The sequence below is a fragment of the Scyliorhinus torazame genome, chromosome 21 (assembly GCF_047496885.1).
Source record: "Scyliorhinus torazame isolate Kashiwa2021f chromosome 21, sScyTor2.1, whole genome shotgun sequence".
NCBI lineage: Eukaryota > Metazoa > Chordata > Chondrichthyes > Carcharhiniformes > Scyliorhinidae > Scyliorhinus > Scyliorhinus torazame.
The window spans coordinates 50,127,147-50,154,527 of NC_092727.1; the positions used below are offsets into that span (position 1 = coordinate 50,127,147).

General features: G+C 47.1%; 2 protein-coding genes across 6 annotated transcripts in view; one reads left to right on the forward strand and one right to left on the reverse strand.

The window, feature by feature from the left end:
* fam118b (family with sequence similarity 118 member B) overlaps positions 1–15,403 on the forward strand; it is a 72,490-nt gene extending 57,087 nt beyond the window's left edge. For 4 of the 5 annotated variants that reach the window (XM_072486783.1, XM_072486784.1, XM_072486786.1 and 1 more), the window contains 4 exons: positions 3,341–3,626; positions 4,572–4,660; positions 6,065–6,121; positions 14,723–15,403. In XM_072486783.1, the coding sequence (XP_072342884.1) occupies positions 3,341–3,626; positions 4,572–4,660; positions 6,065–6,121; positions 14,723–14,752 (462 nt within the window). In that variant the 3' untranslated portion in view covers positions 14,753–15,403. The remainder of the gene's footprint in view (positions 1–3,340; positions 3,627–4,571; positions 4,661–6,064; positions 6,122–14,722) is intronic. The other variant, XM_072486787.1, reaches the window with a different exon arrangement.
* A 3,801-nt stretch (positions 15,404–19,204) lies between these two features.
* The window catches only part of srpra (SRP receptor subunit alpha), a 79,757-nt gene continuing 71,580 nt past the window's right edge, over positions 19,205–27,381 (reverse strand). The window contains 3 exon segments of the mRNA XM_072486788.1: positions 19,205–19,683; positions 23,960–24,058; positions 25,730–25,893. Of these exon segments, the coding sequence (XP_072342889.1) occupies positions 19,555–19,683; positions 23,960–24,058; positions 25,730–25,893 (392 nt within the window). The 3' untranslated portion in view covers positions 19,205–19,554.

Sequence of the window (27,381 nt, forward strand, 5' to 3'; positions counted from 1 at the left end):
GTCTCACCCCCGCAATCTAAAAAAATGTGCAGTGTAGGTGGATTGGCCATGCTAAATTGCCCTTAATTGGAAAAAATGAATTGGGTATTCTAAAGTTATTTAAAATAAAATAATCATTGAATCGTGTCCCAAACACCACCATTACTGTCCCTGGGTGTCCTGTCCCACTGGCAGGACAGAAGCAATAAGGGCAGCACAGTTGCACAGTGGTTAGCACTATTGCTTCAGAGTGCCAGGGACCCGGGTTCAATTCCTGCTTGGGTCACTGTGCGGAGTCTGCACATTCTTCTTGTGTCTGCATGGGTTTTCTCCGGGTGCTCCAGTTTTCTCCCACAAGTCCCAAAAGATGTGCTTTTTTGGCGAACTGGACATTCTGAATTCTCCCTCAGTGTTGTCAACAATGCTGCCAAAGGCAATAACCTGCTCAATTTGGGTTCCGCCAGGACCACTTTGCTCATGACCTCATTACAGCCTTGGTCCAATAACTGAACTCCGAGGTGAAAGTGACTGTCTTTGACATTGGACTGAATGTGGCATCAAGGAGCCCTAGCAAGGTCTTTGGGAGTCGGGGGGAAAACGCTCCATTGGTTGGGGTAGGGTGTCACTCTTTTACAATACATGGCATAGAACCCATCGGTTGTGGGATAACAATACATGGCATAAAGGAAGTTGGTTGTGGTTGTCTGAGATCAATCATCTCTGTCCAAGGACATTGCTGCAGGGGTTCTTGCTGCAGGGATTCTTCCTCGGATCAACCACCTTCAGCAGCTTCATCATAAAGTCAGAAGTGGGGATGTTACCAGGTGGTGATTCTTCAACATTTGCAACTCCTCAGCTACTTAAGCAGCCCGTGTTCATATGCAACTAGACCTCAATGACATTAAGGCTTGGGCTGATAAGGGCAAGTAACATTCATACCAGGCATCTCCAATAAGGGAGAATCTAACCATCTCCCATGACATTTCAATGACCCTTTACCATCGTTCAACCCTCCATCATCAATCCTCCACCCTGGGGATGACCATTAACCAGAAACCGAACGGGACCAGCATTAGAAATATTTTGGCGATAAGAGCAGGTCAGAGTGGCGCAGTGGGTTAGCACTGTGGCCTCACGGCGCCGAGGTCCCAGGTTCAATCCTGGCTCTGGATCACTGTCCGTGTGGAGTTTGCACATTCTCCCCGTGTTTGCGTGGGTTTCTCCCCCACAACCCAAAGATGTGCAGGCTCAGTGGATTGGCCATGCTAAATTGCCCCTTAATTGGAAAAAATGAATTTGGTACTCTAAATTTAAAAAAAAAATGAGCAGGTCAGAGGCTGAGATTCCTGATGTGAAAACTCATATCCTGACACCCCAAAGCCTACCCACAATTCATAAGGCACAAGTCAGGAGTGTGATGGAGCACTCTCTACTTGGCTGGATGAGTGAGACTACAAAACAGTCTAGCTCAACACCACGCAGGAGAAAGCAGCTCTCTTGATCAGCACTCCATCCACTACCTTAAAACATTCATTCCCTCCACCGTGAACACACTGGCAGCAGTATACAAGATGCACGCAGCAACTCACCAAAGCTTCTTTGACTGCACCTTCCAACCCCATGATCTCTACCACCTAGAACAGTGTTCTTCAAACTTTTTTTCCGGGGACCCATTTTTACCAACTGGCCAACCTTCGTGACCCACGCCGGCCGACCTTCATGACCCACGCCGGCCGACCTTCGCGACCCACGCCGGCCGACCTTCGCGACCCACGCCGGCCGACCTTCGCGACCCACGCCGGCCGACCTTCGCGACCCACGCCGGCCGACCTTCGCGACCCACGCCGGCCGACCTTCGCGACCCACGCCGGCCGACCTTTGCGACCCACACTGGCCGACCTGCACGACCCACGATTTTCTCTTACTTTGTTTGCTGCTGACAAAAATGGAGGAAATGGTTTTGGGTCCCTTTGGCCCTCGTACACGCTCCTCCAATGGAACCTGTTGGATGAAGGTGAAGCCTTCCGGTGTTGGAAAGTATGGAGTCTCCATCTGTCCAAAGTTCTGCATTTTTTTCCTGTAAAATGTTATCAAATAAATCCCCCCCGAACTTGTAAAGAAAAATAAAAATGAAATGAATAAAATAAATGAAAAAATAAAATTAAATGAATAAACCCCCCCCCCGAACTTGTAAAACAAAAAGCTGCGACCGTTTAAAAAAAAAAAAAGCGGCCGCACCGTGCATGTGCACCGATGATCGGGCACGCATGTGCAGTGCGGCCGTATTTGTTTTACATGTTCGTGGCCATTTTGAAGGCCGCTTGCAGCCGGCGTTATTAACAGCTGGCTGTTGCGCGCAGATTTGCGCGATCGGGAGCGCCGCGACGGACGGCTCCGCGATCCTCCCGACACCCGCCCGTGACCCACCTGCGGGTCGTGCCCCCGAGTTTGACAATGCCTGACCTAGAAGGACATGGGCTGCAGATGCATGGGAACATCACCACCTGCAGGTTTCTCTTTGAGCCCCACATCATGCTGATTTGGAACTATATTGCTGTTCTTTTAGTGCCTCTGTGTCAAAGTCCTGGAACTTCCTTACAACACTGTGGGTGTACATACACCACATGGACTGCTGCGGTTCAAGAAGGCAGCTCACCATCATCTTCAGGGCAATTAGGCATGGGAAATAAATACTGGACTTGCCAGTGATGCCCTCATTACCTGAAATAACAAATTGTCAGAAACAGAACCCTTGTCACACCATTCCTTCCAGTAATTTAAATTCCATATTTTTGACAGTGTTGGGGCCACCTGCCACTGGTAGGCTTTTCTAATCTGTAAACGTCAGGGTCCCATGATGCAATTAGTACCTGCATGCTTTATAAATGCAGGTCATTTTTACTCTTGCTGTTCAGTGGCTCACAAAGCCAGAAAGTTGAATGAGGTGAAAGGTGGCTGATCTCTGCCATGGTAGCAGTTTTGATGATACAATTTATCTGAGTGCCCTGTGCTAAAAAGGAGGAAACCGTCCTCCTGTTCATGTGATTCTGTTTGCATTCCAGCGATTTCTTGCAGAAAAATGTATGTACTTGTGGATATCGGATGAGGACAGGATTTGGGCTTGATCCACTCGTTAACTGTTGAGGCCAGCACAGGAACTATAGTCACTTAGGCAATGACCTTCAGGGCACTTGTAGTACCAGCAGGAGCCACAGCCATCAACCGGGGAGATGATAAAACACCAACACACCATGTATAAATGTTTAACTTTTGCAAATGTGAACATTTTTGATTTGTGGTCAAGATCAGTAACTATGAGCAATGGACGCTGCTGTAAATGATTGTTTTAATTACTGAACAGAGGGAAATTCAGAAGCTGTATGAAAATAAAGCCTTCGTCTTCCTTGGCTGTGGCCGGACAGTTGAGGACACGACCTTTCAGTCGCTCTTTCTCGAAGCAGTGAGGAACAAGTCTGACCTGGAACATTTTATGCTGGTGCGCAGGGATGATGTGGATGAGTTTAAAAAGCTTCGTGAAAACATGCTGGACAAAGGGATTAAAGTGATCTCTTATGGTGACGATTACTACGATTTGCCAGAATATCTCGAACGGTTAACCAACACCATCTGTTCATTAGGAAGGCAAGGTATGTTGTTGAAAGGTTGGATTCGTTGACAATCCAGTAACTAACCAGACCAGTTGCAGTGAACATTGGGAGCATGTGATTTTGCAGGGAAAAGATCTACTTGGTGATATGTTGGACTAATGGAGCATGCAGAAAGGCTTAAATTGGTAAAAATCCTGGTTGCTATACAGTGGATGTTTGATGAAAGCATGGATCTAAAACCCAGGTATGCCAAGATTGGGCAGTGGTGTATAAATGCCATCACTCTGCTTCCATGGTCAAGGAGCCAGGGTCTGCAATTGACTGGGAGATGGGAGACCGAGTAGGGATTAAAGGGTTAGTTCTCCAATTGGCGGGAAATGATAGGAGTATTGTTCCCCAGGGACCGGTGTTGGGCCTGAACTTTTCAGATTATGAATGTTTTGGAAGGAAGTCAATTTGTGAAGGAATTGAGTTGTATTTTTAAAATGGCATTAAAGAAGGAGGTGCAGTATGTTCTGAGATCACCCACTTTGAGTCTGGGACTGAATCAAAATGTCTGCTTAATTGTGAGAGATTGGGGAAGAACAAAAGGGTTAGGGTGTCTGGGTACGCAACCACCAAAAACTGTCACAAACATTTAAAAAATTTAGAGTACCCAATTATTTTTTTTCCAATTAAGGGCAATTTAGCGTGGCCAATCCACCTAACCACATCTTTGGGTTGTGGGGATGAAACCCACGCAGACACTGGGAGAATACAGACAGTGAACTGGAACCAGGATCGAACCTGGGACCTCAGCGCCGTAGGCAGCAGTGTTAACCACTGCGCCACCATGCCGCCCCGTGCCATAAACATTAATCAGAAAGGATACTGGAATTTTTCAGTGATGTTTCAGTTGGTCAGATCGTCTGTGGACTACTGCATTCAAATTTAGGCAGGGAACCTCAGTAAAGATGTATCGGCCTTGTCATGGTTACATTGCAGATTCACCAAAACGATACCACGACTCAAATGATCCAATGAGGGTACCAAACGATGTGGAGCAAAGACATGTAGATGGAACAGAGGTCGAGGTCAGCTATGATTCTAACTGAATGTTGTATCAGGGTCAAAGGACTAAAAGTCCTCTCCTGTTCTGATATGCTTGATAATACAGTGCTTAATTTTAATTTGAGTCTCAATATTATTACTGAAGATATTAAAAGGACAAAAGGTGGATTGCATAGATATGGAAATTGAGCAACACCATCTGTCCCCAACTTAAATGGGCAAATTTCCCAGCAATGCCAGAAAGCAATCAACACTTGTGAAACCCAGTGGTGCCTGAAGGGATGATGGGGAATCAGGAAAATGTGTAAAGGAAAAATTGTAATAATTCAACCCTGACTGTCACAAGTGAATAGTGAGATTTTAGTTCCCAACCCTTATTCTAAAGCTCCATTTGATCAGGGCCAGTCAAGTAACCACTGATATTAATGTATACAATGTTTACATAACTACTTAAACTCCTTGCAAGCTCCCATAAAGTTGGAATTATGCTGCATTCATAATGTATCTTGCACCTCGGGGGTGTGGGGTGGGTGGGTGTGGGGGGGGGGGGGTTCAGTACAGTCTGCAATGTTGAGTTGTACACATACTTTAACATTAGTGTGTCCAAAAAGAACTTTGCATTAGTGTAAATCTGCCAGTATTGTAACTGCCACCTGACTCATTGCCCTTCCCTTGCCACAGGGAAACAGCTGGACATTGACTTTTCGATGAGCTGAGAATGTGTGAACTTGAACCAATTAGAATGGAGACAGATGGTGTGTCTCAGCATCCTTTCAAATATAGTCTGTGGTTGGTCCAATCATAATACCTTTGTCAATAATCTCGTGATATTTCCACAAGTTTATTGTAAACTCAAGTTCAGAATATAAAAAACTTCTTTCAAATTGGGAATAAAGGTATGGAACTAGATTTTCTACTTCAGTGCCGGGGAACAAGAGCTTGACCTGCTGGAAATAGTTACCAGAAGTTCGGACATGCCCAGCCTTGGTTTATTACCCACTAAATGAATGGGTGGAGAACCACAGGCAGTTCCTAATTGACCTTGTGTTATACACCCCCCAACCAACTGCGTAGTGACAACAAAAATCCAGGTTCTAATGTGAGCAGCTGGTGTGGGATGTCAAATGTCACACTGGTGTAATAGGGACTGTTCTTCTCTGCTTGGGAGTGAGGAGCATTATCGGGCAGCTCGTGGACATTTTTCTGCATCTGACCCGTGCTAAACCTAACCTGAGAGCGCTTGACTTTGGTAAAGAGCGTAAACTTAGTCTTCACGAATGATCTCTTTGATCTATTAGCTGAAATGTTTACTCAAAATGCTATGAATTACTCAAAGTAGCTTTAGTCCTGAAGCAGGAGACTGCTACAGGAACCTTCCAATGTTGTGTCTAATCTGCATAACTCCTTTGCGTTTTTTTCTCTGATAGGAGAATCCAACGTTGACAATAGATACAAGAATGGCCCTTTTACAGCAAATAGCCAAGGTATGAATTTAGAGTTATCTTTATTGAGTCCTTCCATGTGTGATGCTTCAGATTACATTTTAAAACAACAACTCTCATTTATATTGCATTATTCATATAAAAAAAATCCAAAGATACTTTGCTTTTGAGGGGATGGGGGGAAACTATCTGATGTCTAGGGCAAACTTGAAACTGGTCCATTCTTGATCATAGGATTTACAGCAGAAGGAGGCCATTTGCCCCATCGAGTCTACACCTGCCCCTGAAAGAGCTTTCTTTTTTAAAAATATATATTTATTAAAGTTTTTTAACACAATTTTTCTCCCTTACAAACAATAACCCCCCCCTCCAGCCCCCCCCCCCCCCAAGGTTGCTGCTGCTGCTGACCGACCTTCCTCTAACGCTCCGCGAGATAGTCTAGGAACGGTTGCCACCGCCTGTAGAACCCCTGCGTAGACCCTCTCAAGGCGAACTTAATCCTCTCCAACTTTATGAACCCAGCCATATCATTTATCCAGGCCTCCAGGCTGGGGGGCTTCGCCTCCTTCCACATTAGCAAGATCCTTCGCCGGGCTACTAGGGACGCAAAGGCCAGAATGCCGGCCTCTTTCGCCTCCTGCACTCCCGGTTCGTCCACTACTCCAAATATTGCTAGCCCCCAGCTTGGCTTGACCCGGACTTTCACCACCTGAGATATTGCTCCCGCCACTCCTCTCCAGAACCCCTCCAGTGCCGGGCACGACCAAAACATATGGACATGGTTCGCCGGGCTCCCGAAGCACCTTCCACATCTGTCCTCTACCCCAAAGAACCTACTCAACCTCGCCCTCGTCAAGTGCGCCCTGTGGACCACCTTAAATTGTATCAGGCTGAGCCTGGCACACGAGGAGTAGGAATTAACCCTACCTAGGGCATCAGCCCACAGACCTTCCTTGATCTCCTCCCCCAGCTCCTCCTCCCATTTACCCTTCAACTCTTCTACCAGCGCTTCCCCCTCTTTCAACTCCTGGTATATTTCCGACACCTTGCCCTCCCCGACCCATACACCCGAGATCACCCTATCTTGAACTTCTTGTGCCGGGAGCAACGGGAATTCCCTCACCTGTCGCCTCACAAAAGCCCTCACCTGCATATATCTAAAGGCATTTCCCGGGGGTAACTCGAACTTCTCCTCCAGTGCCCCTAGGCTCGCAAACGTCCCGTCGATGAACAGGTCCCCCATTCTTCCAATCCCCGCCTGATGCCAGCTCTAGAACCCCCCGTCCATCTTCCCCGGGACAAACCGGTGGTTACCCCTGATCGGGGACCACACCGATGCTCCCATTGCACCCCGGTGCTGTCTCCACTGGCCCCAGATCCTTAGCGTTGCCGCCACCACCGGGCTCGTGGTATACTTTGTCCGCGAGAGCAGCAGCGGTGCCGTCACCAACGCCCCCAGGCTCGTTCCTTTACATGACGCCATCTCCATCCTCTTCCATGCCGTCCCCTCTCCCTCCATAACCCACTTGCGGATCATCGCCACATTTGCTGCCCAGTAGTAGCTCCCCAGGTTTGGCAGCCAACCCTCTTCGGTCCCTACTGCGTTCCAGGAACCCTCTCCTTACTCTCGGGGTCTTATTCGCCCACACAAACCCCATAATACTCCTGCCTACTCTCTTAAAAAAGGCCTTAGTGATCACGATGGGAAGGCACTGAAACAGAAACAGAAACCTCGGACAACCATTTTGACCGACAGCACTCTACCTGCCAGCGAGAGCGGTAACATGTCCCATCTTTTGAAATCCTCCTCCATTTGCTCCACCAACCTCGTCAGATTCAGTTTATGTAGGGTCCCCAAACTCCTGGCTATCTGGATCCCCAGATACCGAAAGCTCCCCTCCGCCCTCCTCAGCGGTAGGTCCCCTATCTCTCTTTCTTGGTCCCCCGCCTGTAATACAAAGAGCTCACTCTTCCCTACATTGTGCTTATATCCCGAAAACTCCCCAAACTCCCTTAGAGTCTGCATGACCTCCACCATCCCCTCCATTGGATCCGCCACGTACAGCAACAGGTCATCCGCATATAGCGACACCCGATGCTCTTCTCCCCCTCGGACCACCCCCCTCCATTTCTTAGACTCCCTCAATGACATGGCCAATGGTTCGATCGCCAATGCGAACAACAGGGGGGACAGGGGGCACCCCTGCCTCGTCCCTCGGTACAGTCGAAAGTACTCCGACCTCCGCTGGTTCGTCACTACACTCGCCATCGGCGCTCTGTAAAGGAGCTTAACCCAATTGATAAACCCTACCCCGAACCCAAACCTACGCAGCACCTCCCAGAGGTACTCCCACTCTACTCGGTCAAAGGCCTTCTCCGCGTCCATAGCTGCCACTATCTCCGCCTCTCCCTCCTCCGATGGCATCATTATCACGTTTAAGAGCTGCCGCACATTGGTGTTTAGTTGCCTGCCCTTTACAAATCCCGTCTGGTCCTCGTGGATTACCCCCGGGACACAGTCCTCGATCCTCGTGGCCAGCACTTTTGCCAGCAACTTTGCATCCACATTGAGGAGCGAGATCGGCCTGTACGATCCACATTGCAGTGGGTCCTTGTCCCGCTTTAGGATCAAAGAAATTGTCGCTTCCGACATTGTCGGGGGCAGGGTCCCCTCCTCTCTTGCCTCATTAAAGGTCCTCACCAGTAGCGGGGCCAACAGGTCTGCGTACGTCCTGTAGAACCCCACCGGGAATCCGTCCGGTCCCGGGGCCTTTCCCCAAGGCCTGCATCCTGCATGCTCCCCAAACCCTTGCTCAGCTCCTCCAACCCAATTGGTGCCCCCAAACCAGCCACCTCTTGCTCCTCCACCCTCGGGAATCTCAGCTGATCTAGGAATCGTCTCATCCCCACTTCCCCCGCTGGGGGCTGGGATCTGTACAGCTCTTCATAAAAGGCCTTGAATACCTCGTTTATTTTCGTCGCACACCGAACCGTGGCTCCCCTTCCATCTTTGACTCCCCCTATTTCCCTCGCTGCCATCCTCTTATGGAGCTGGTGTGCCAGCATCCGACTAGCCTTTTCCCCATACTCGTAGGTCGCCCCCTGCACTTTCCTCCACTGTGCCTCCGCCTTCCCTGTGGTCAACAGGTCAAACTCCGTCTGGAGCCGTCGTCTTTCCCCAAGTAATCTTTCCTCTGGGGCCTCTGCGTATCTCCTGTCCACTCTCAAAATCTCCCCCACTAACCTCTCCCTTTCCATACCCTCTGTCTTCTCCCTATGAGCCCTAATGGAAATGAGCTCTCCCCTGATCACCGCCTTCAACGCCTCCCATACCACCCCCACCCACACCTCCCCGTTGTCATTGGCCTCCAAGTACCTTTCGATACACCCCCTTACCTTCCCACACACCACCTCGCCCGCCAGCAGTCCCACATCCAGCCGCCACAACGGGCGTTGGTCCCTCTCCTCTCCCAGCTCCAGTTCCACCCAGTGCGGGGCATGGTCCGAAACGGCTATAGCCGAATACTCCGTCCCCTCCACCCTCGGGATGAGCGCCCTACCCAGAACAAAGAAATCTATCCGGGAGTAGGCTTTGTGTACATGGGAGAAGAAAGAAAATTCCCTGGCCTGCGGCCTTGCAAACCGCCATGGGTCCACTCCCCCCATCTGATCCATAAACCCCCTAAGTACCTTGGCCGCCGCCAGCCTCTTTCCAGTCCTTGATTTGGAGCGGTCCAGTGCTGGGTCCAACACTGTATTGAAGTCCCCTCCCATTATCAGGCCTCCTATCTCCAGGTCCGGAATGCGCCCCAACATGCGCTTCATGAATCCTGCATCATCCCAGTTCGGGGCGTATACGTTTACCAACACCACCCACGTCCCTTGCAGCCTACCGCTCACCATTACATATCGCCCTCCATTGTCCGCTACAATAGTCTTGTCCTCAAATGACACCCGCTTTCCCACCAATATTGCCACCCCTCTATTCTTCACGCCCAGTCCCGAGTGGAATACCTGTCCTACCCATCCCTTTCTTAACCTGACCTGGTCCGCCACCTTCAGATGTGTCTCTTGGAGCATGGCCACGTCCGCCTTCAGTCCCTTTAAGTGCGCGAACACTCAAGCCCCCTTCACCGGCCCATTCAGGCCCCTCACCTTCCACGTTATCAGCCGGATTGGAGGGGCTCTCGCACCCCCCACGCCCTGCCGACTAGCCATCTCCTTTTCTGGGCCAGTCCCATGTCCACGCCTCCCTCACCCTCCAGTCCCCCACCTCTTCTGTGTCCCATTCCCTTTCGGCCAGTGCAGCAGCAACCCCCCCCCCCCCCCCCCCCCCCCCCGGCTAGACCCCTGTCTAGCTTTTTTGCTCCCCCCATGTCTCTCCCGTAAGTCAGCTGACGCCTGCTGACCCCGGCTTCCCCCGCCGTCCCATTGACCTCCCCGCGTGGGAGTCTCCCAATCCATATGCATTCCTTCGTTCCCCTTCACGCCTTTCTTCCTGCGCGCGGGAAAAAAACACGCACTTTCCAAAGCCCGCTCCGCCCCCTCTGGCGCAGCTCCTGTCGCGGCCTTGTCTCTCTTCCCCCAGCCCATGTAGCATTTCCTGTGCGTGATTGACCCCCTATATACAACAACCATCACACATCAAACCCCAAAACATCCCCCCCACCCTCACAAACCCTCAGTTAGAGTCCAACTTTTCGGCTTGTACAAAGATCCACTCTTCAGGCGTTTCGAAGTAATAGTGTTGGCCCTTGTATGTGACCCACAGTCGCGCTGGCTGCAGCATTCCGAATTTCACTTATTTCCGGTACAACGCCGCTTTGGCCCGGTTGAAACCCGCTCTCCGCTTTGCAACCTCTGTGCTCCAGTCCGGGTATATTCTGATCTCTGCATTGTCCCACTTACTGCTCCGCTCCTTCTTGGCCCATCTCAGGACCCACTCTCTGTCCGTGAACCGGTGGAACCTCACCACCATCGCCCTTGGCGTCTCATTTGCCTGGGGCTTCTTCGCCAGCACCCGATGTGCCCAGTCCAACTCCAGCGGCCTCGAAGGGGCCTTCGTGCCCATCATCGCCTCGAGCATCATGCTTGCGTATGCCCCGGCATCAGCCCCCTCCACTCCCTCAGGGAGACCCAGGATTCGCAGATTCTTTCTCCTCGACCTGTTCTCCAGGTCTTCGAGTCTTCCCGCCCACCTCTTGTGTAGCGCCTCGTTCTGCTCCACTCTCACCGCCAGGCCCATGAGCTCGTCCTCGTTCTGACTGACTCTTTTCTGTACCTCCTGGATCTTAGCTTCGTGGGCCTTCTGCGTGATCCCGAGTCCTTCAATTGCCGAAAGCATAGGCGCCAACATCTCTTTGCGCATCTCCTCGCGCTGCTCCTCGAAGCAGCGCTTGATGAACTCCTGCAGCTCCCCTTTGTCCCTGGCCGCCGCCATTTTGTTTTCTTTCCATCGCTTCTCCCGTTGCTCCAGTGCCGCTCCTTTGGCCGTTACACTTCTGGTCCGTTTCATAGAAGTTGGCAGTGTTTGCTTCACCAGTCTGCCCCAAAAAGTCTATGGAAACTCCTGAAAAAGGTCTGAGAGTCGGTTCCAGACGGGAGCTGCCGAATGCGCGACCTACTCCTCCATGGCCGCCACCAGAAGCCTCGACCCTGCTTCTTCAATGGCCTTGGTAGATCTTTTCACAGTTGTTCCCTCTGCTGCTAGAATTCACCTTTGATAGAGTCTAGTCAGATTGCAGCTTTAAGCTTGCCCTTCCCCCGCCTGCATGCTGGAAGAGGCTCTGTTTATCCTGCAGTTACAGCCAAATCCTTTACTGTTTCTGCCGGGTCTGGTAGCCAAAAGACATAACATTCCTGGGGGACACTGTCAGGGGAATGCTGCAGCCTTCTTCCCACACCGGGAAATGTCAAACAAATGCCGTGGGGGCCCTGTAAAAGAGCCCAAAAGTCCGTTCCAAGCGGGAGCTGCCGAATATGCGACCTAGCTCTGCATAGCCGCACCCGGAAGTTCCCTGAAAGAGCATTCTAAGTGCACACCTCCACCCTATCCCCATAACTCAGCAATCCCACCTAACATTTGGACACTACAGGGCAATTTAGTGTGACCAATCCACCTAACTTGCACATCTTTGGATTGTGGGAGGAACCCGGAGCACCCGGAAGAAACCCACGCAGACACGGGGAGAACGTGCAGACTCCGCAGACAGTGACCCAAGCCGGGAATCGAACCCGGGTCCTTGGCACTGTGAAGCAACAGTGCTAACCACTGTGCTACCATGCTGCCCATGGATCCTCGGAGATTGACATTTCTTTGTCCTGACCTATGGGGATCTGAACAATAGTTCTGTTCTCTTTTTTAATCTAAAGGTTATTTTTTGAAAATCCTGGAGGGGGGGGGGGGGGTTGACTGCTCTGGTCTGCTGCACTGTACATTAGGATCAGCTCAATCTTCCTGCATTATTCTTTAATTCCTTCTATAATCAAAAACCTATCAATCTGTGTTTTGAATATATTCAACAATTGAGCAGCCATAGTTCTCTGCGAGAGAGAACTTTGTATCTCTCTTTACTTCAGTCCCTAAATGGTTGATCCCTTGTTCTGAGACTGTGATCATTAATTTTAGATCCCAGCCAGGGGAAACATCTGCCCAACATCTGATGGGGTGTGCACAAAGCCTTGGTTATTTATAATTGTGTTGTATCAGAGTCAGCTGGTGGGGAGGTGATGTGGGGGACTTGCAAGGGGTACTGGATGAGAGGGCCGGACATGTCAGAAGTGTGAAATCGTCCACTTTAATGGGGAAAAACAATGGAGAAGTGGAGTACTTTTTGAATAAACATCGAAGCATTGAAAATAGCAGGAGGAGGCCATTCAGCCTTGCGAGCCTGCTCCACCATTCATTATGATCATGGCTGATCATCAAGTTCAAAACCCTGATCCCTTTAGCCCCAAGAGCTGCATCTAAATCCTTGAAATTACACAACGTTTGGGCCTCAAGTACTTTCTGTGGTAGCGAATTCCACAGATTCACCACTCTCTGGGTGAAGAAATTTCTCCTCACCTCAGTCCTAAATGGTTTGCCCCTTATCTTCAAACTATAACCCCTAGTTTTGGACTCCCCCAACATTGCGAACATTCTTTCTGTATCTACCCTGTCTAATACTGTTAGAATTTTATAAGTTTCTACAAAATCCCCCCTCTAAACTCCTCATATGGCAGTCCTGCCATCCCAGGAATGAGCCTGGTAAACCTTCACTGCACTCCATCGCAAGAACATCCTTCCTCAAATAAGGACACCAAAACTGCACACAATACGCTAGGTGTGGCCTCACCAATACCCTATACAATTTCTGTAAAACATCTCTATTTCTATACTCAAACCCTCTCGCTATACTCAAACCCTAGCACAGATCCCTGTGGTACCCCACTAGTCACTGCCTGCCAATCAGGAAAAGACCCATTTATTCCCAACTTCTTGCTTCCTGTCTGCTAATCAGCTTTCTATCCATCTCAAGGCACTACCCGTAATCCCATGCACTTTAATTTTACATATTGATCTGTTATGAGACCTCGTTGAAAGCCTTCTGGAGGTCCAAATAAACTACATCCACCGGCTCTTCCTGGTCAACTCTATTAGTTACATCTTCAAAGAATTCTAGTCGATTTGCCAAGCACGAATAGTGGGAGACTGGGCTGTATTAGTGTCAGGGTGGAGGGGCGGGAGACCTGGATGTCCTTGTGCACAGGGAACAGAGGGTTGATGTACAGTACGGTGACAGCAGGCAGTTGGGAGAGTTGGGTGGTTTGTTGGCCTTTGTTGCAGGGCTTAAAGATTTTTTTTCGAATGGAACAGCTTTGCTGTGGATAATGTGGGACTGCACCTAAAGTACTGTGTACAATTTAAGTCACCTTGGCTGGAAGGGATGTACTTGCTTCGGGGACGTGCAGCGAAGTTTCATAGACGACTAGTGAAACATGTGGATTTGAGGGGGAGGGGGGTGGAGGGCACCATGATGGGAGAGAGGGAGCTTGGCATAGTGGTGTAGGGAAGATGTTTCTCCTGGCTGGGAAGTTCAGGGTTGGGGGTCAGCTGGGAAGAATGGGGGTCAGCTATTTGGGACAGCAATGGGAAGAAGTGATCCCCTTCAAGTCACTCACCATTTTGACTTCGAAATATATCAGTGCTCCTTCACTGTGTCGTTGGGTCAAAATCCTGGAAATCCCTCCCTACAGCACTGTGGGCGTACCTACACCACATGGGTTGCAGCAGTTGAAGAAGACTGCTCACCACCACTTTCTCGAGGGCAGTTGGGGATGAGCAATAAATGCTGCTCTTGCCAGCGACACCCACATACTGTCAAAAATTATAACATAAGAATATTGCCTTTTGAGACTCCAATATTATTAGAAGCATTTTTATTCTCTTCTCTCTCTCTCTGTCTCTCTCTTTCTCTTCCCCCCCACACCCGACTTGCACGGTCTAGTCTCTATCTGATGCTCTGCAAATTTCCGATTGCAGGTTAACTTCCTAAAGCTCAATCCAGCCCACATCTGTACAGGTAAAATGTATGTTATGGATTGTATGTATCATGAACTGTTTGAGCTGCTTGCTCAACCATGACCTGTTCTCTTGCCCAGGCCAGAGAATGGAAACAGATGAGGAGATAAAGCTGGGAAGATGAGTATTTGCCTTTCAGAAGACTGACTGTTGAACACAACCTAGTCATGGATACGATGGTGCACAGTAACTGACAGCCGCTGAGGATGCCAAAGCTTGTTAGCTGCACTGACAGAGTGAGAGCACACAATGAAAGGAATGACCCAACTTGCTGTACTGCAAACACTCCCATTTTCTTCTCTTCTAAGTCAAACTTTTGTTTTTAAACTCGCTGATCTCTCCTTTTGGTTATTTTGCTCATTAAAGTGAGCTGGATTTTATAGACTTCCATCAACAGACTCCTGCAATTGTACAGTTCCAGTTTGATGTAGAAATTTTGTACTGTTAATGACTGACTTCTGTACAGATTATTTTATCATTAAAAATCATTAATGATATGACTCTTTTGATATTCTGATGCTCAGCCAGGCAACGTGAACAATGAGTCGCATATTAAAACACGGTCTACTGCCACAAATTCCCATGGCTATTTCATGAATTTTTGTGAAGAAACTTGACCAGAAGCTAGTTTTATCGAGAAGAGTAAGAAAGATCTAATATGACAGGATGGCATAATTGTAACTTGCACCCAAATCCATCCATTCCAATCTAACTATCAGATTGCACCGAAATAAATTTTGATTTTAAATTTATTGCTGTCAGCATGTTGTTCCCTGTCCCTAATTTCTCTTAACTGAGTGGCTTGCTAGGTGCCATGTCGGAGTATTTAAGAGGCTGTCATATTGCTTGGGGTCTGGAGTCACGTGGGCCAGACCAGGTAAGGACAGCATATTTCCTTCCCTAAAGTACATCCATGAACCAGATGGGTTCTAACACAAATAGATCTTGGTTGTCATGGTGACCATTACTGCAACTATCTTGATATTCCAGATTTATTAAATGAATTCAAATTCCACCAGCATCAGGGTAATGCAGACTCACTCCTCAGTGACTCAAGTTGGGAATTGAACATGGGACCCTGCAGCTGTGAAGAACAGTGCTACCCACTGTGCTACCGTGCATTATATTTTTTTTAAGAAAATATTTTATTGAGGCATTTAAAAAAATTTATTTATTTAAATTTTAGAGTACCCAATTCATTTTCTTTCCAATTAAGGGGCAATTTTAGCGTGGCCAATCCACCTAGCTTGCACATTTTTGGGTTGTGGGGGCGAAACCCACGCAAACACGGGGAAAATGTGCAAACTCCACGCGGACAGTGACCCAGAGCCTGAATCGAACCTGCGACCTCGGCGCCATGAGGCAGCAGTGCTAACCCACTGCGCCACCTTGCTACCCCGAGGCATTTATAATTATAACAATTTTCCACAACAATATAACCAACAATCCTACCCCTCCACCCCCGAGCACAAACCCCAGCCAACATGGCTTACACACGGTGACACCTTCCCCCAACCACCCCTGCCCATACCCGTCTCTCCCATGCCTCCCCCTGCTGACAGCTTAATTCTTCTCGATAAACGGCTGCAACCTCTGAGTGAACCCCTCAAGGCGAATTTGATTTTCTCTAGTCTGAGAAACCCCACCATGTTGCTAACCCACACGCCCAACTTCAGGGGCTCCGAGTCCCTCCACCTAGTAAAATCCAGACTCGGGGAAACCCTCTTCAATAAAGAGATCCCCAAATCTCTCGATTGCTGCCACCTCTGAAACCCCACCCCAGAGTGAACCGGTGGTTATCACATATCGGTGCCCGCACCGGTCCCCCCTCTAAACCGATATGCTGCCTCCACTGTTCCCAAACCCTCATGGCTGCCACTACTACTGTGCTGGTGGAGTACCGAGCCGGCGAGAATGGCAGAGGTGCTGTGAAGTGCCCCCAAACTAGTGTCCTTACATGCCACCCCTCCCCCACTTCCTGACCATCGCAATATGCACCACCCAGTATTAGTTAACAAAATTCGAGAGGGCCAGCCCCCCCCTCCCCCGCAGGAACTTTTTCACCCACGGGGTTTTAGCTGCCCAAACAAATCCTGGGATCTCTGCATTCACCTTTTTGAAGAACGTCTTGGGAATAAAAATTGGGAGGCTCTGGAAAACAAACCGAAACCGCGGTAGGGCCGTCATTTTAACCTGCTGCACTCACCCCACCAATGACAATGGGAGTGCACCCCCCACCTGATCTACCAACCAACTTAAATTTAGTTTATGCAGCTGTTCCCACTCCCGCACCACCTGGATACTCAAATATTGAAAGCTCCCTCCCACCAACTTGAACAGCATCTCACCCAATCTCTTCTGCCCCCTCGCCTGGATCGCAAAGACCTCACTCTTACCCATATTCAATTTGTAATATGAAAACCGGCTGAATTCCTCCAATTCCCCCCAGCGGATCCGATATGTAGAAGCAGCTCATCCGCGTGAAGCGAGACCCTGTTTTCAAACGTCCCGGTACTATCCCCTGCCAGACCCTCGACGCTCCATGCCAATGGCTCTATAGCCAAGGCAAACAACAGTGGGGAAAGTGGACATCTCTGCCTCATCGCCCAGTACAACCTGAAGTAGTCCGATCTCACCCAATTCATCCGCATGCTTGCTACTCATGCCTGGTATAGGAACCGAACCCAAACCACCCCAGGACCTCCCATAAGTATTCCCACTCCAGGTGGCCAGTTAGAAAGGTGCTGCTGCAGAGGGGAAGGCAGGCAGGGGGTTTGGGTCTTCCGAACCTGATGTATAACCACTGGGCGGCGAATGTGCGGAGCTGGGTTAGAGGGGTTGATTCCCAGTGGGTCAGAATGGAGGCGAGTTTGTGCAGGGGGTCGGGATTGAAAGCACTAGCAACAGCACCACTCCCAATAGCCCCAGGGAAATACTCGGAGTCTGGTAATAGCTTCATTGAGAATTTGGAGGCAATTTCGCCAACACTTCGGGTTGGGAGCAGGGTCAAGCAAAATGCCGATTTGGGGGATCCACAGATTTGAGCCAGGGAGGTGGGATGGAAATTTTCGGAAATGGGAGAAGGGGATTAAGACACTAAAAGATTTGTTTCTTAGAAGTCGGTTTGCAGGACTGAAAGGGCTGGAAGCGAAGTATGGGCTGGAGCAGGGGGAAATGTTTCGATACATGCAGGTTTGAGATTTTGCCTGAAAGGAGACACAGAGCTTCCTGGCGGAGCCGGCTTTCACATTGCTGGAGGAGGTGCTGACGACAGGGGGACTGGAGAAGTGGGTAGTGTCAGCGGTTTGCAGGGCTATTTTGGAAGAGAAGGCACCACTGGAAGGGATCAAAGCAAAGTGGGAGGAAGAGTTGGGAGACCTTAAAAAAGTATTCCCACTCCATGGTAGTTAGCACTGCTGCCTCATGATGCTGATGTCCCAGGTTCGATCCCGGCTCTGGTCCACTGTCCGTGGAGTTTGCACATTCTCCCACTGTTTGCGTGGGTTTCACCTCCACAACCCAAACAAAAAACTCCATCCGTCAAAGGCCTTCTCTGCATCCATGGCCACCACCACCTCAACCTCGCCCCTCTGGAGGCATCATAACATTAAGCAATCTCCTAATGTTGGTCACCAAGTGCCACCCCGTCTAGTCCTCCCCTATTACCCCTGGGATGCAGTCCTCTATTCTTGTGGCCAAGTTTTTGCTGATAGCTTGGCATCCACATTTAACAGGGAGATCTGCCTATACGATCCACAATTGTCCAGATTCTTATCCTGTTTTATGGTGAGGGAGATCGATGCCTGGGACACCGTTGGGGGGGGGGGGGGGGGGGGGGAGGTACTCCCTACTCCTTTGCTTCACTGAAGGTCCTTACCAGCAGCGGTCCCAAAAACCCCCACGGCATTATATTATAGCAGTGTTAATGTAAGCCTACTTGTGACACTAATAAAGATTATTAGTTGGCTCAGGTCAGATGAAGTGGGCCTTTCTGCTGTAAGGTTTTCCTAAAAAATAAACCAGCACAATACCATTCTATCTCCTGAAATTTCTTGCCTGTTTCAGAAGTTAGGACAGGGCAAGATTTTAAACAGTCGACTATACACTCTGGTCAAGTCAGAGGACAAGCCTGGTACGGAGTTATTCAAGGGCTGTCCGCTTGTGAAACAATTTCAAGAATAATATTGATGGCAACTTTCAAACAAGTAGATGTTCTTGGTAACAGCAGGGTGAGTGGGTAGTTGACTAGGAGGAAGCCTGCACAGAGAACTAGCTAGCTTCAGTGGAATCAGAACATCTGGCAATGAATCATATAAAATCTGGAAATGCAAGTTTCTGAAAGGGAGATGTTCCATGTGGGTATCCCTCTTGACTGAATTGCCCTGAAGTTCTAGCACATTACTGTTGGAAAACAGTGTCTTATTCAGCACCATAGAGAAAAGTAAACTAAAATGTTGTACCTTCTAAATCCAGAGAAACAGGGGCTAGCTGTACCATACACTGGCCAAAATCAGGAACTCTTTAGAAAAAAACCAGACACAACAGCTGACAAAGGCCACAGCTGACAATGATAGCAGCTTTATTTAATAAATTCTCTTTACAATTTTTCTAATTCATAGGCAGCCAGGACTGAACTTTATTGCACTAAGAATTAAAAGACTTTTTTTATATAAAAGGAAAGCAGTGGATCTGTATTCTCCATCGGTGATGAGGTGGTAGAGTTCTGTATTTTAAAAAGCATGTTGGAGGGGTTTGCAGCAGACAGATGCTGGAAATGTTGCAATTTGAACAGGTAATGCCACAAAATATTCAACAGCAATCCTCCAATATGCAGGGAGAAATCAGGATGGGTTGAAGGAGGACAATTCAGTGGCAGTTGGGTTGTATTAAGACAGTAGTGAAAAGCAGGTATTTAGGCCTTCATCAGAGCACTAACGACAGCCTTGGCATTGAGGCTGCGCAGGTCATTGTAGGTCTGTCCAGTTCCAACAAAGACTATTGGTTGGCCAGTAATGTAGGTCATAGAAATGGCAGCACCAACCTGAAACAAGAAAAAATGCCTGTAAATATTAGCTTAAGTGAATGGACAATACCTGTACAACAGAAGTGGGTACTAATTTGGCACCAGTGGTGGGAGCAATCAGATGGAGTTCATGCATTATGGCAAATAGATTTCAAGGTAGGCAAATTTGAAGTCATCCAATGTTTGAGTTAAGGGATAGGACAAGGGACTTTCTAAAATGGTGAAAAGCTAGAAACAGTGGAGGTCTAAAAGGATTGGGAGTCCAAAAGTATATGATTAAAATGTCACAGAAGAGGTACAGAAAATATCAAAGTCTAATGGAATACTGGTCTTCATATCCAGAGGACGAGATGGTAGAATTTATGCTACAGCCATACAAAGTCCTGAATAGAGCACACCGGAAATATTGAGACACACTTTAGGAAGGATAGATTGGCCTTGGGACTCCAGGTATTACATCCTCTTAAGTGTTAAGCTACAAGAGAATAAACAAACGAGGGTTGTATTGTTGTATTTGCTGGAATTTAGCAGGCCAAGGGGTGATCTGAATTAACATTTCAAAGTTATGAACAATATATGATAGAGAGACAGAACTATTTCTGCAGATGAGGACACAAAGTCTGAAAATCAGAGCAAGTTCATTAGGAAATGCTTCTAGCTATAAAGGCTGGTAACATTTGGAGCCCTCACCTACAAATGGCAATTGATGCTAGATCAGTTGTTCGAACAGACTGGGAGATTTTTGTTAACCAAAGAGTATGTAGCAAAGGTAAGCACATGAACATACAAATTAAAGGCAAGTAGATGTCCACTTGACAGTGCTCTGCCATTCAATAGGATCATGACTCCATCTTTTGCAGCCTCAACTCCACATTCCCACCTATCGCTGATAACCTTCACCCACTTATCCATCTCTGCCTTAAAAATGTTCAACCTTCACCCACCTAACTATCTCTGCCTTAAAAATATTCAAAGACTGCTTCCACCGCCTTTTGAAGACGGGAGTTCCAGATACTCATTACCTTTAGAAAAAAATATTCTCTCAGTCTTTGACAACTCCTAATTTTTCTTTTTGGATCGTGACCCCGTAGTTCTAGATTCTCCCACAATTGGAGATTGCCTCCACTGTCAAAATCCCCCAGGATCTTACGTTTCAATACATGCCTAGCCTGTCCGACCGTTCTTCATTAAACAACTCCCATTCCTGGTATGAGTCAAGTAAACCTCCCAACTGCTTCTGGCACATTTACATCCTTCTGAAAGTGTACACAATACTCCAGTGGTCGCACATTCTCCCCGTGTCTGTGGGTTTTACCACCACAACCCAAAGATGTGCAGGTTAGGTGGATTGGCCACACTAAATTGCCCCTTAATTGGAAAAATAATAATTGGGTACTCTAAATTTATTAAAAAAAACAAATACTCCAGTGGTCTCACCAATGCCTTGTATAATTGAAACAGAACATCTACTTCTGTATTCAATAGCCCTTGCAATGAACAACATTCTCATAGCTTACCTATTTATTTGTTGTACCGGCACACTAACATGGTGATCCATGCCCTAGGATACCTGACAATCTCTCACAATTTAGATGATATGTTTTTAAAATTCTTACTGCCAAAATGGACAATCTCACATTATACTCCATTTGCCAGGTCTTTGTCAACTCGCTGAACCTATCTATATTCCTTTATAGCCTCCTTATGCCCTCTTCACAACTTACTTTCCTACCTATATTTGTTCCATCAGCAAATTTAGTAACCATACCTTCAGTCCCCTCATCAAGTTATTGATATACATGTAGTTTGAGGCCTAGTACTGATGCCTGTTGCAAACCACTCATTACATCCTACCAATCAGAAAAAGACCCATTTATGACTACCCGGTTTCCTGTGAGCTTGCCAATCTTCTATCCATGCCTAAATGTTACCCCTACACCATGAGCTTTTTTCCCTGCAATAACTTTTAATATGGCACCATATCAAACGCCTTCTATAAATCCAAGTACAGCACATCCACTGGTTCCCCTTTATCACAGCATATTAGTTCGTCAAAGAACTTCATAAACTTGGTTAAATATGATTCCCTCACAAAATTATGTTGACCCTGCCTAATTACCTTTATCCACGTGTCCTACTATAACGATAAAGATATAACAATAAAGATGCATGGCATTAAGGGGAAAGTAGTAGCATGGATAGAGGATTGGTTAATTAATAGAAAGCAAAGAGTGGGGATTAATGGGTGTTTCTCTGGTTGGCAATCAGTAGCTAGTGGTGTCCCTCAGGGTTCAGTGTTGGGCCCACAATTGTTCACAATTTACCTAGATGATTTGGAGTTGGGGACCAAGGGCAATGTGTCCAAGTTTGCCGGCGACACTAAGATGAGTGGTAAAGCAAAAAGTGCAGAGGATACCGGAAGTCTGCAGAGGGATTTGGATAGGCTAAGTGAATGGGCTAGGGTCTGGCAGATGGAATACAATGTTGGCAAATGTGAGGTTATCCATTTTGGTAGGAATAATAGCAAAAGGGATTATTATTTAAATGATAAAATATTAAAACATGCCGCTGTGCAGAGAGACTTGGGTGTGCTAGTGCATGAGTCGCAAAAAGTTGGTTTTACAGGTGCAACAGGTGATTAAGAAGGCAAATGGAATTTTGTCCTTCATTGCTAGAGGGATGGAGTTCAAGACTAGGGAGGTTATGCTGCAATTGTATAAGGTGTTAGTGAGGCCCCCACACCTGGAGTATGGTGTTCAGTTTTGGTCTCCTTGCCTGAGAAAGGACATACTGGCACTGGAGAGTGTGCAGAGGAGATTCACTAGATTAATCCCAGACCCGAAGGGGTTGGATTACGAGGAGAGTTTGAGTAGACTGGGACTGTACTCGTTGGAATTTAGAAGGATGAGGGGGGGGATCTTATAGAAACATATAAAATTATGAAGGGAATAGATAGGATAGATGCTGGCAGGTTGTTTTCACTGGCAGGTGAAAGCAGAACTAGGGGGCATTGCCTCAAAATAAGGGGAAGTAGATTTAGGACTGATCTTAGGAGGAACTTCTTCATTCAAAGGGTTGTGAATCTATGGAATTCCTTGCCCAGTGAAGCAGTAGAGGCTCCTTCATTAAATGTTTTTAAGATAAAGATAGATAGTTTTTTGAAGAATAAAGGGATTAAGTGTTGTGGGGTTCGGGCTTGAAAGTGGAGCTGAGTCCAAAAAAGATCAGCCATGTTCTCATTGAATGGCGGAGCAGGCTCGAGGGGCCAGATGGCCTACTCCTAGATCTTATGTTCTTTCCAATCTAATAGAACTGTCCCCAATTTTAGGAAATTTTGGAAAATTAAAACCTTTACATCAACTATCTCACTATCTACTTCATTTAAGACCCTAGAATGAAGTTCATCAGGACCAATGGACCCAACAGCTTCAACTATTTGCTCACTACCACTTGATTGTATGGAGTTAGGAGTTGTACATCAGCCATAATCTTATTGAATGGTGGAACAAGTTTGATGGGATCAGATGGTCACCTCCTGCTCCGATGTAGATCAGTTACTCCTTTCTCCGACCATGAGTGAGTATGATATATTATTGGAAATAGAGTCATCATTACTCAGCCACAAAGCCCAACATTCCAAACCTTTTCTTCAGAGCCCATTTATTTTATTATGTCTAGAATGGAGCTCTGTGGGCCAAATGTAAAGGTCTGAAAAAAAACACCTCAGCCCAATTCCAAACTACAAATTAACAATTTACAACCCTATTTCAGCACCATTGAAAAAAGGAGCTTCTGGTCTTGTGGAGATGTAGAAAGGGGACGAAACAATAAAACAATATTTTCTTGATCCTGATTTTCAAATGTCAAACTGGTGGCAAATTGTCTGTTTTCACTCAAGTAATGGACAAGTTGAAAGAGTCTGGAAGACCTTCAGTCCGACTGGAATTTGGTTTGGATGACAGAGAAATGTCATGATGTAGGTTTTCATTACTGGCAGTGGCAAGACTCAATCATGTGGAAAGACTACTCAGCAGCTGTTGTACTTCAGAATCTGTATGTATAACGTTTTCGAATGAACATACGCAGATCCCATCTACTGTCCTGGTCAAAGTTTAAAATGATTGTACTCATCAACCAACATGAATCAAAATGGCCAGTTACAAAAGACCTTAGTTGTGGGGCATTTGCACAAAAGAAAGTAAACAAACAAATCTGCTAAATCTCACTGCAGTTGTACTGAATTCTAGCCAGGCTACGCAAGGTGAACAGGGGTTCACTAAGTACTAGAGTATACCTTATCATCAATTGTATCGAATTTAGTCAGAACAATGCCATCAATCAGCCGTGGTTTTTCAGCCATTGAATGGTCAGCCAGAGCCTGGTTAAACTTTACCTGAGAAAGGGAAGAGAAAGACACAGTCAGTACAGAACACAAGCTGCTGCTGCAGACAGTCTGCGCAGGGTTAATGGATTGGAGTAAAGCATGTGAACTTTTTACTGTGGAAATACATGGGAGGCCAATTCTAGGTTTGGTTCTTCCAAACTTACACTGACTCGAGAAACTGCTGTATAGCACTGCAATTAACAGATGCTGGCTACACTGGGGTATAGCAGTTGAGTGCAGGTCCATCACTATCACACTGAGGAACCATACTGGGGAGTTCAGGTCTGTCTTGATAATTCTGGGATATAGGTTTGTCGAGGGACAGCAGTAATAGGTATTAGACTTTCACTGGCAGTGTAAGTAATCAGAGATGCTGAGTTACGTGCATCACATTAGAAGCATACATTGAAATTTGGCCCACTGATGCTCATTTAACCAGGACTTGGGAACTCTATGAGAACCAGTTTCAAGTGGGTCTTTAAATCAGTTTCTCCTCCCAATTCACACTGCAGGCAGCTGTAGGCTAAGTTTAAGTCTCTCAGCCTCACTGATAGTGCGAAACTGGATGGCAGTATAGTGAGGAAGGAAGAAATGCAACCAATGAAGCTGCACAATGTGGGCATGGGGATTACGCTCTTCAGAGGTTAAATGCTTAACACTCCTGGAAGAAAATGGTCCTCAAGTCAGGATCAGTGCCAAGCGCACCCTTTAGCACCTGGGAGCAGATATACAGTCACACTGCTGAAGAAAACCAGGGAAGGCAAAATTATCTAACACCACCAAACATCAAATAAGTGACCCAAGGGGCGCAAGGTGTTACCCGTGAGCCTGTTTCATAGTTACTGTTCACCCTATAAAGCTCGGCCACAAACACAACTTGATTGCATCTCATACATACCAGTACCTCAGTACGTTTACCTTCAAGATGCAACGTATAAATTAAAAGTTTGCTACTCTGATATCAATCACACCAATTTGCTGCATAACTAGCTGTCCGACTTACGGATACTCAAGACGGAACTGAACTTCTGCCCATTACTGCAATGAGCTCCAATGTCAAAAATCTCTCAACAGCTGTTCAGCCACATTTAAACTTCATCCAGACCCCTTTTTGTTTTGAATTGCCCCATAACTTTACCCTTTTGCCTCAGACCATGCTCATCGTTTAATCAATCACTCCTGCCTACCACCTAACCATAAACCTTTCCATAAACCCTCCTCTTTCCTCTTCCTCTCTACTTGCTTGAAAACTATTAAATCCCTAACTTCTCCCAGCTTTGATAAAGGCCAGAAAGTGGAAACACAAGTTTGTCTGACTTTTGTTTTGTAAATCCCCTCTGATCGTTTAGTAACATAACCATGACTTCCCTGTAATGAGACCTCCCCACTACTGAGGATATATTACCAGACTATCTACTCAGAAATCACCTTTGGGTACAGTAATGGAGGCAAGCATTTTGGAAAGATTTCAGAAATTGTTGGATGCTCCAACGGTTGCTGGGTGTGGGAGGCAGCTGTCAATTTCTTTCTTTCTGGGAAAATGTCTCAGAATGGGCCCATGCGAGCTGCCACAACCCGTTGCCAAAAGTCCACATTCAAGAGTTTAAAGGAGTGGAGTATTCCTGGCATGTTGTACACAATGGAACTTTCATCAGGGACTGAGCAGCAGCTGATACTCACCAACTGATCCACAGCCTCGTTCCCCACCAATGCTTCACCGACAAAAAGCACCAGATCTGGTGCATTAATGGTGATGAGTTTGGCAAGGGCAGTCATTAATGGGGTATTGTCCTGCATTCGGCCTGCCGTGTCCACCAGCACCACATCAAAATCCTGATTCCGAGCTGTGGGAGAAACATGCACTTTAAATTTTTATTTAGAGCTGGACCTGGAGGTTTAAACTGAATTGAGCACACGAGTTCTCAACCCAACTTCAAGCAAACAGGTTCGAGCATGACAGCTGATGCAAGGGGCGTGGCGGCATGGTAGCACAGTGGTTAGCACTGTTGCTTCACAGCACCAGGGTCCCAGGTTAGATTCCCACTTGGGTCACTGTCTTTGCGAAGTCTGCACGTTCTCCCAGTTTGCGTGGGTTTCCTCCCACAGGTCCCAAAAGCCGTGCTTGTTAGGTGAATTGGACATTCTGAATTCTCCGTGTTTACCCGAACAGGCGCCAGAATGTGGCGACTAGGGGATTTTCACAGCAACTTCATTGCAGTGTTAATGTAAGCCTACTTGTGACAATAATAAAGATAATTAGATTATTATCTTTTTCAAATTTCAAAAGGCAAATTCATATTGTGGTAGCCACCCTTATTACCATCCTTCCATTATCTCTTATTGCAGTGAAGGAAATAAGACAAGAAGCTAATTGTTGCATCAGCTCTGCATTGGAACAATTCAAACATGGAGCACAATTCTGATTCTGCAGCTGTGTTGTGGTGTTTGGACTGTACTGCCCAGAGCTTGGGAAAGCTTCATAGTTTTAATTAATCAATGTTGTTTTTATTCACTCATGGGATTGGAGTATCATTGGCAAGGATTCCTTACTCTAATTGCCCTAAAGATGATGCGTAAAGCACTGCAGTCCATGTGTTGGAGTGACCCATGTTAGGGAGCAGGTTCCATGACCCATGGCGCATGAAGAAACAGTGACATAGTTCCAAGTCAGGATGGTGAGAGGTCTGGTGGGGCACTTGTGGTGTTTCCCATTTGTCTGTTGCTCTCGTTCTTCCCGGTGGTAGTGGTCACACTTTTGGAAGACAGATTTTTAATTAATAAGGGAATCTAGGGTTTATAGGGATAAAGCAAGAAAATAGAGTTGAGGATCATCATATCAGACTAATCACAATCTCATTTAAATGGGGAAAGCAGACCCGATTGACTTCTGCTCTTCCATCTCATGGTCTTAAGAAAGGTGCTGCTGAATGAGTCTTTGGGAGTTGTTGCATTGCAGTGCATCGTGTCGATGGTACATACTGCTATCACTGAGCTGGTGGTGGGGGCAGTGAATGTTTAAGGCGGTGGGTGGGGTGATCAAATAGGTTATTTTGTCTTGGATGGCGTTGTGCTTCGAGTGTGTTGCTGGAACTGCAGTCATCAAGGTGACTGGAGAGTATTCCATCACAATCCTGACTGGTGCTTTGTAGATCGTGGACTGATGCCGGAGAGCCCAGGACTCAGGCCCTTTGCTAGGTACTAACAGTGCTCAGTTGACATAGCTGTATGCTTGAAGATGTCTTTGGTGTAATGGGTGCTATATTAACATGTTAAAAAAATAAGATGCATAACTCAATTCGACAAAGATTACCATTTCTCTCCCAGAGTATCTG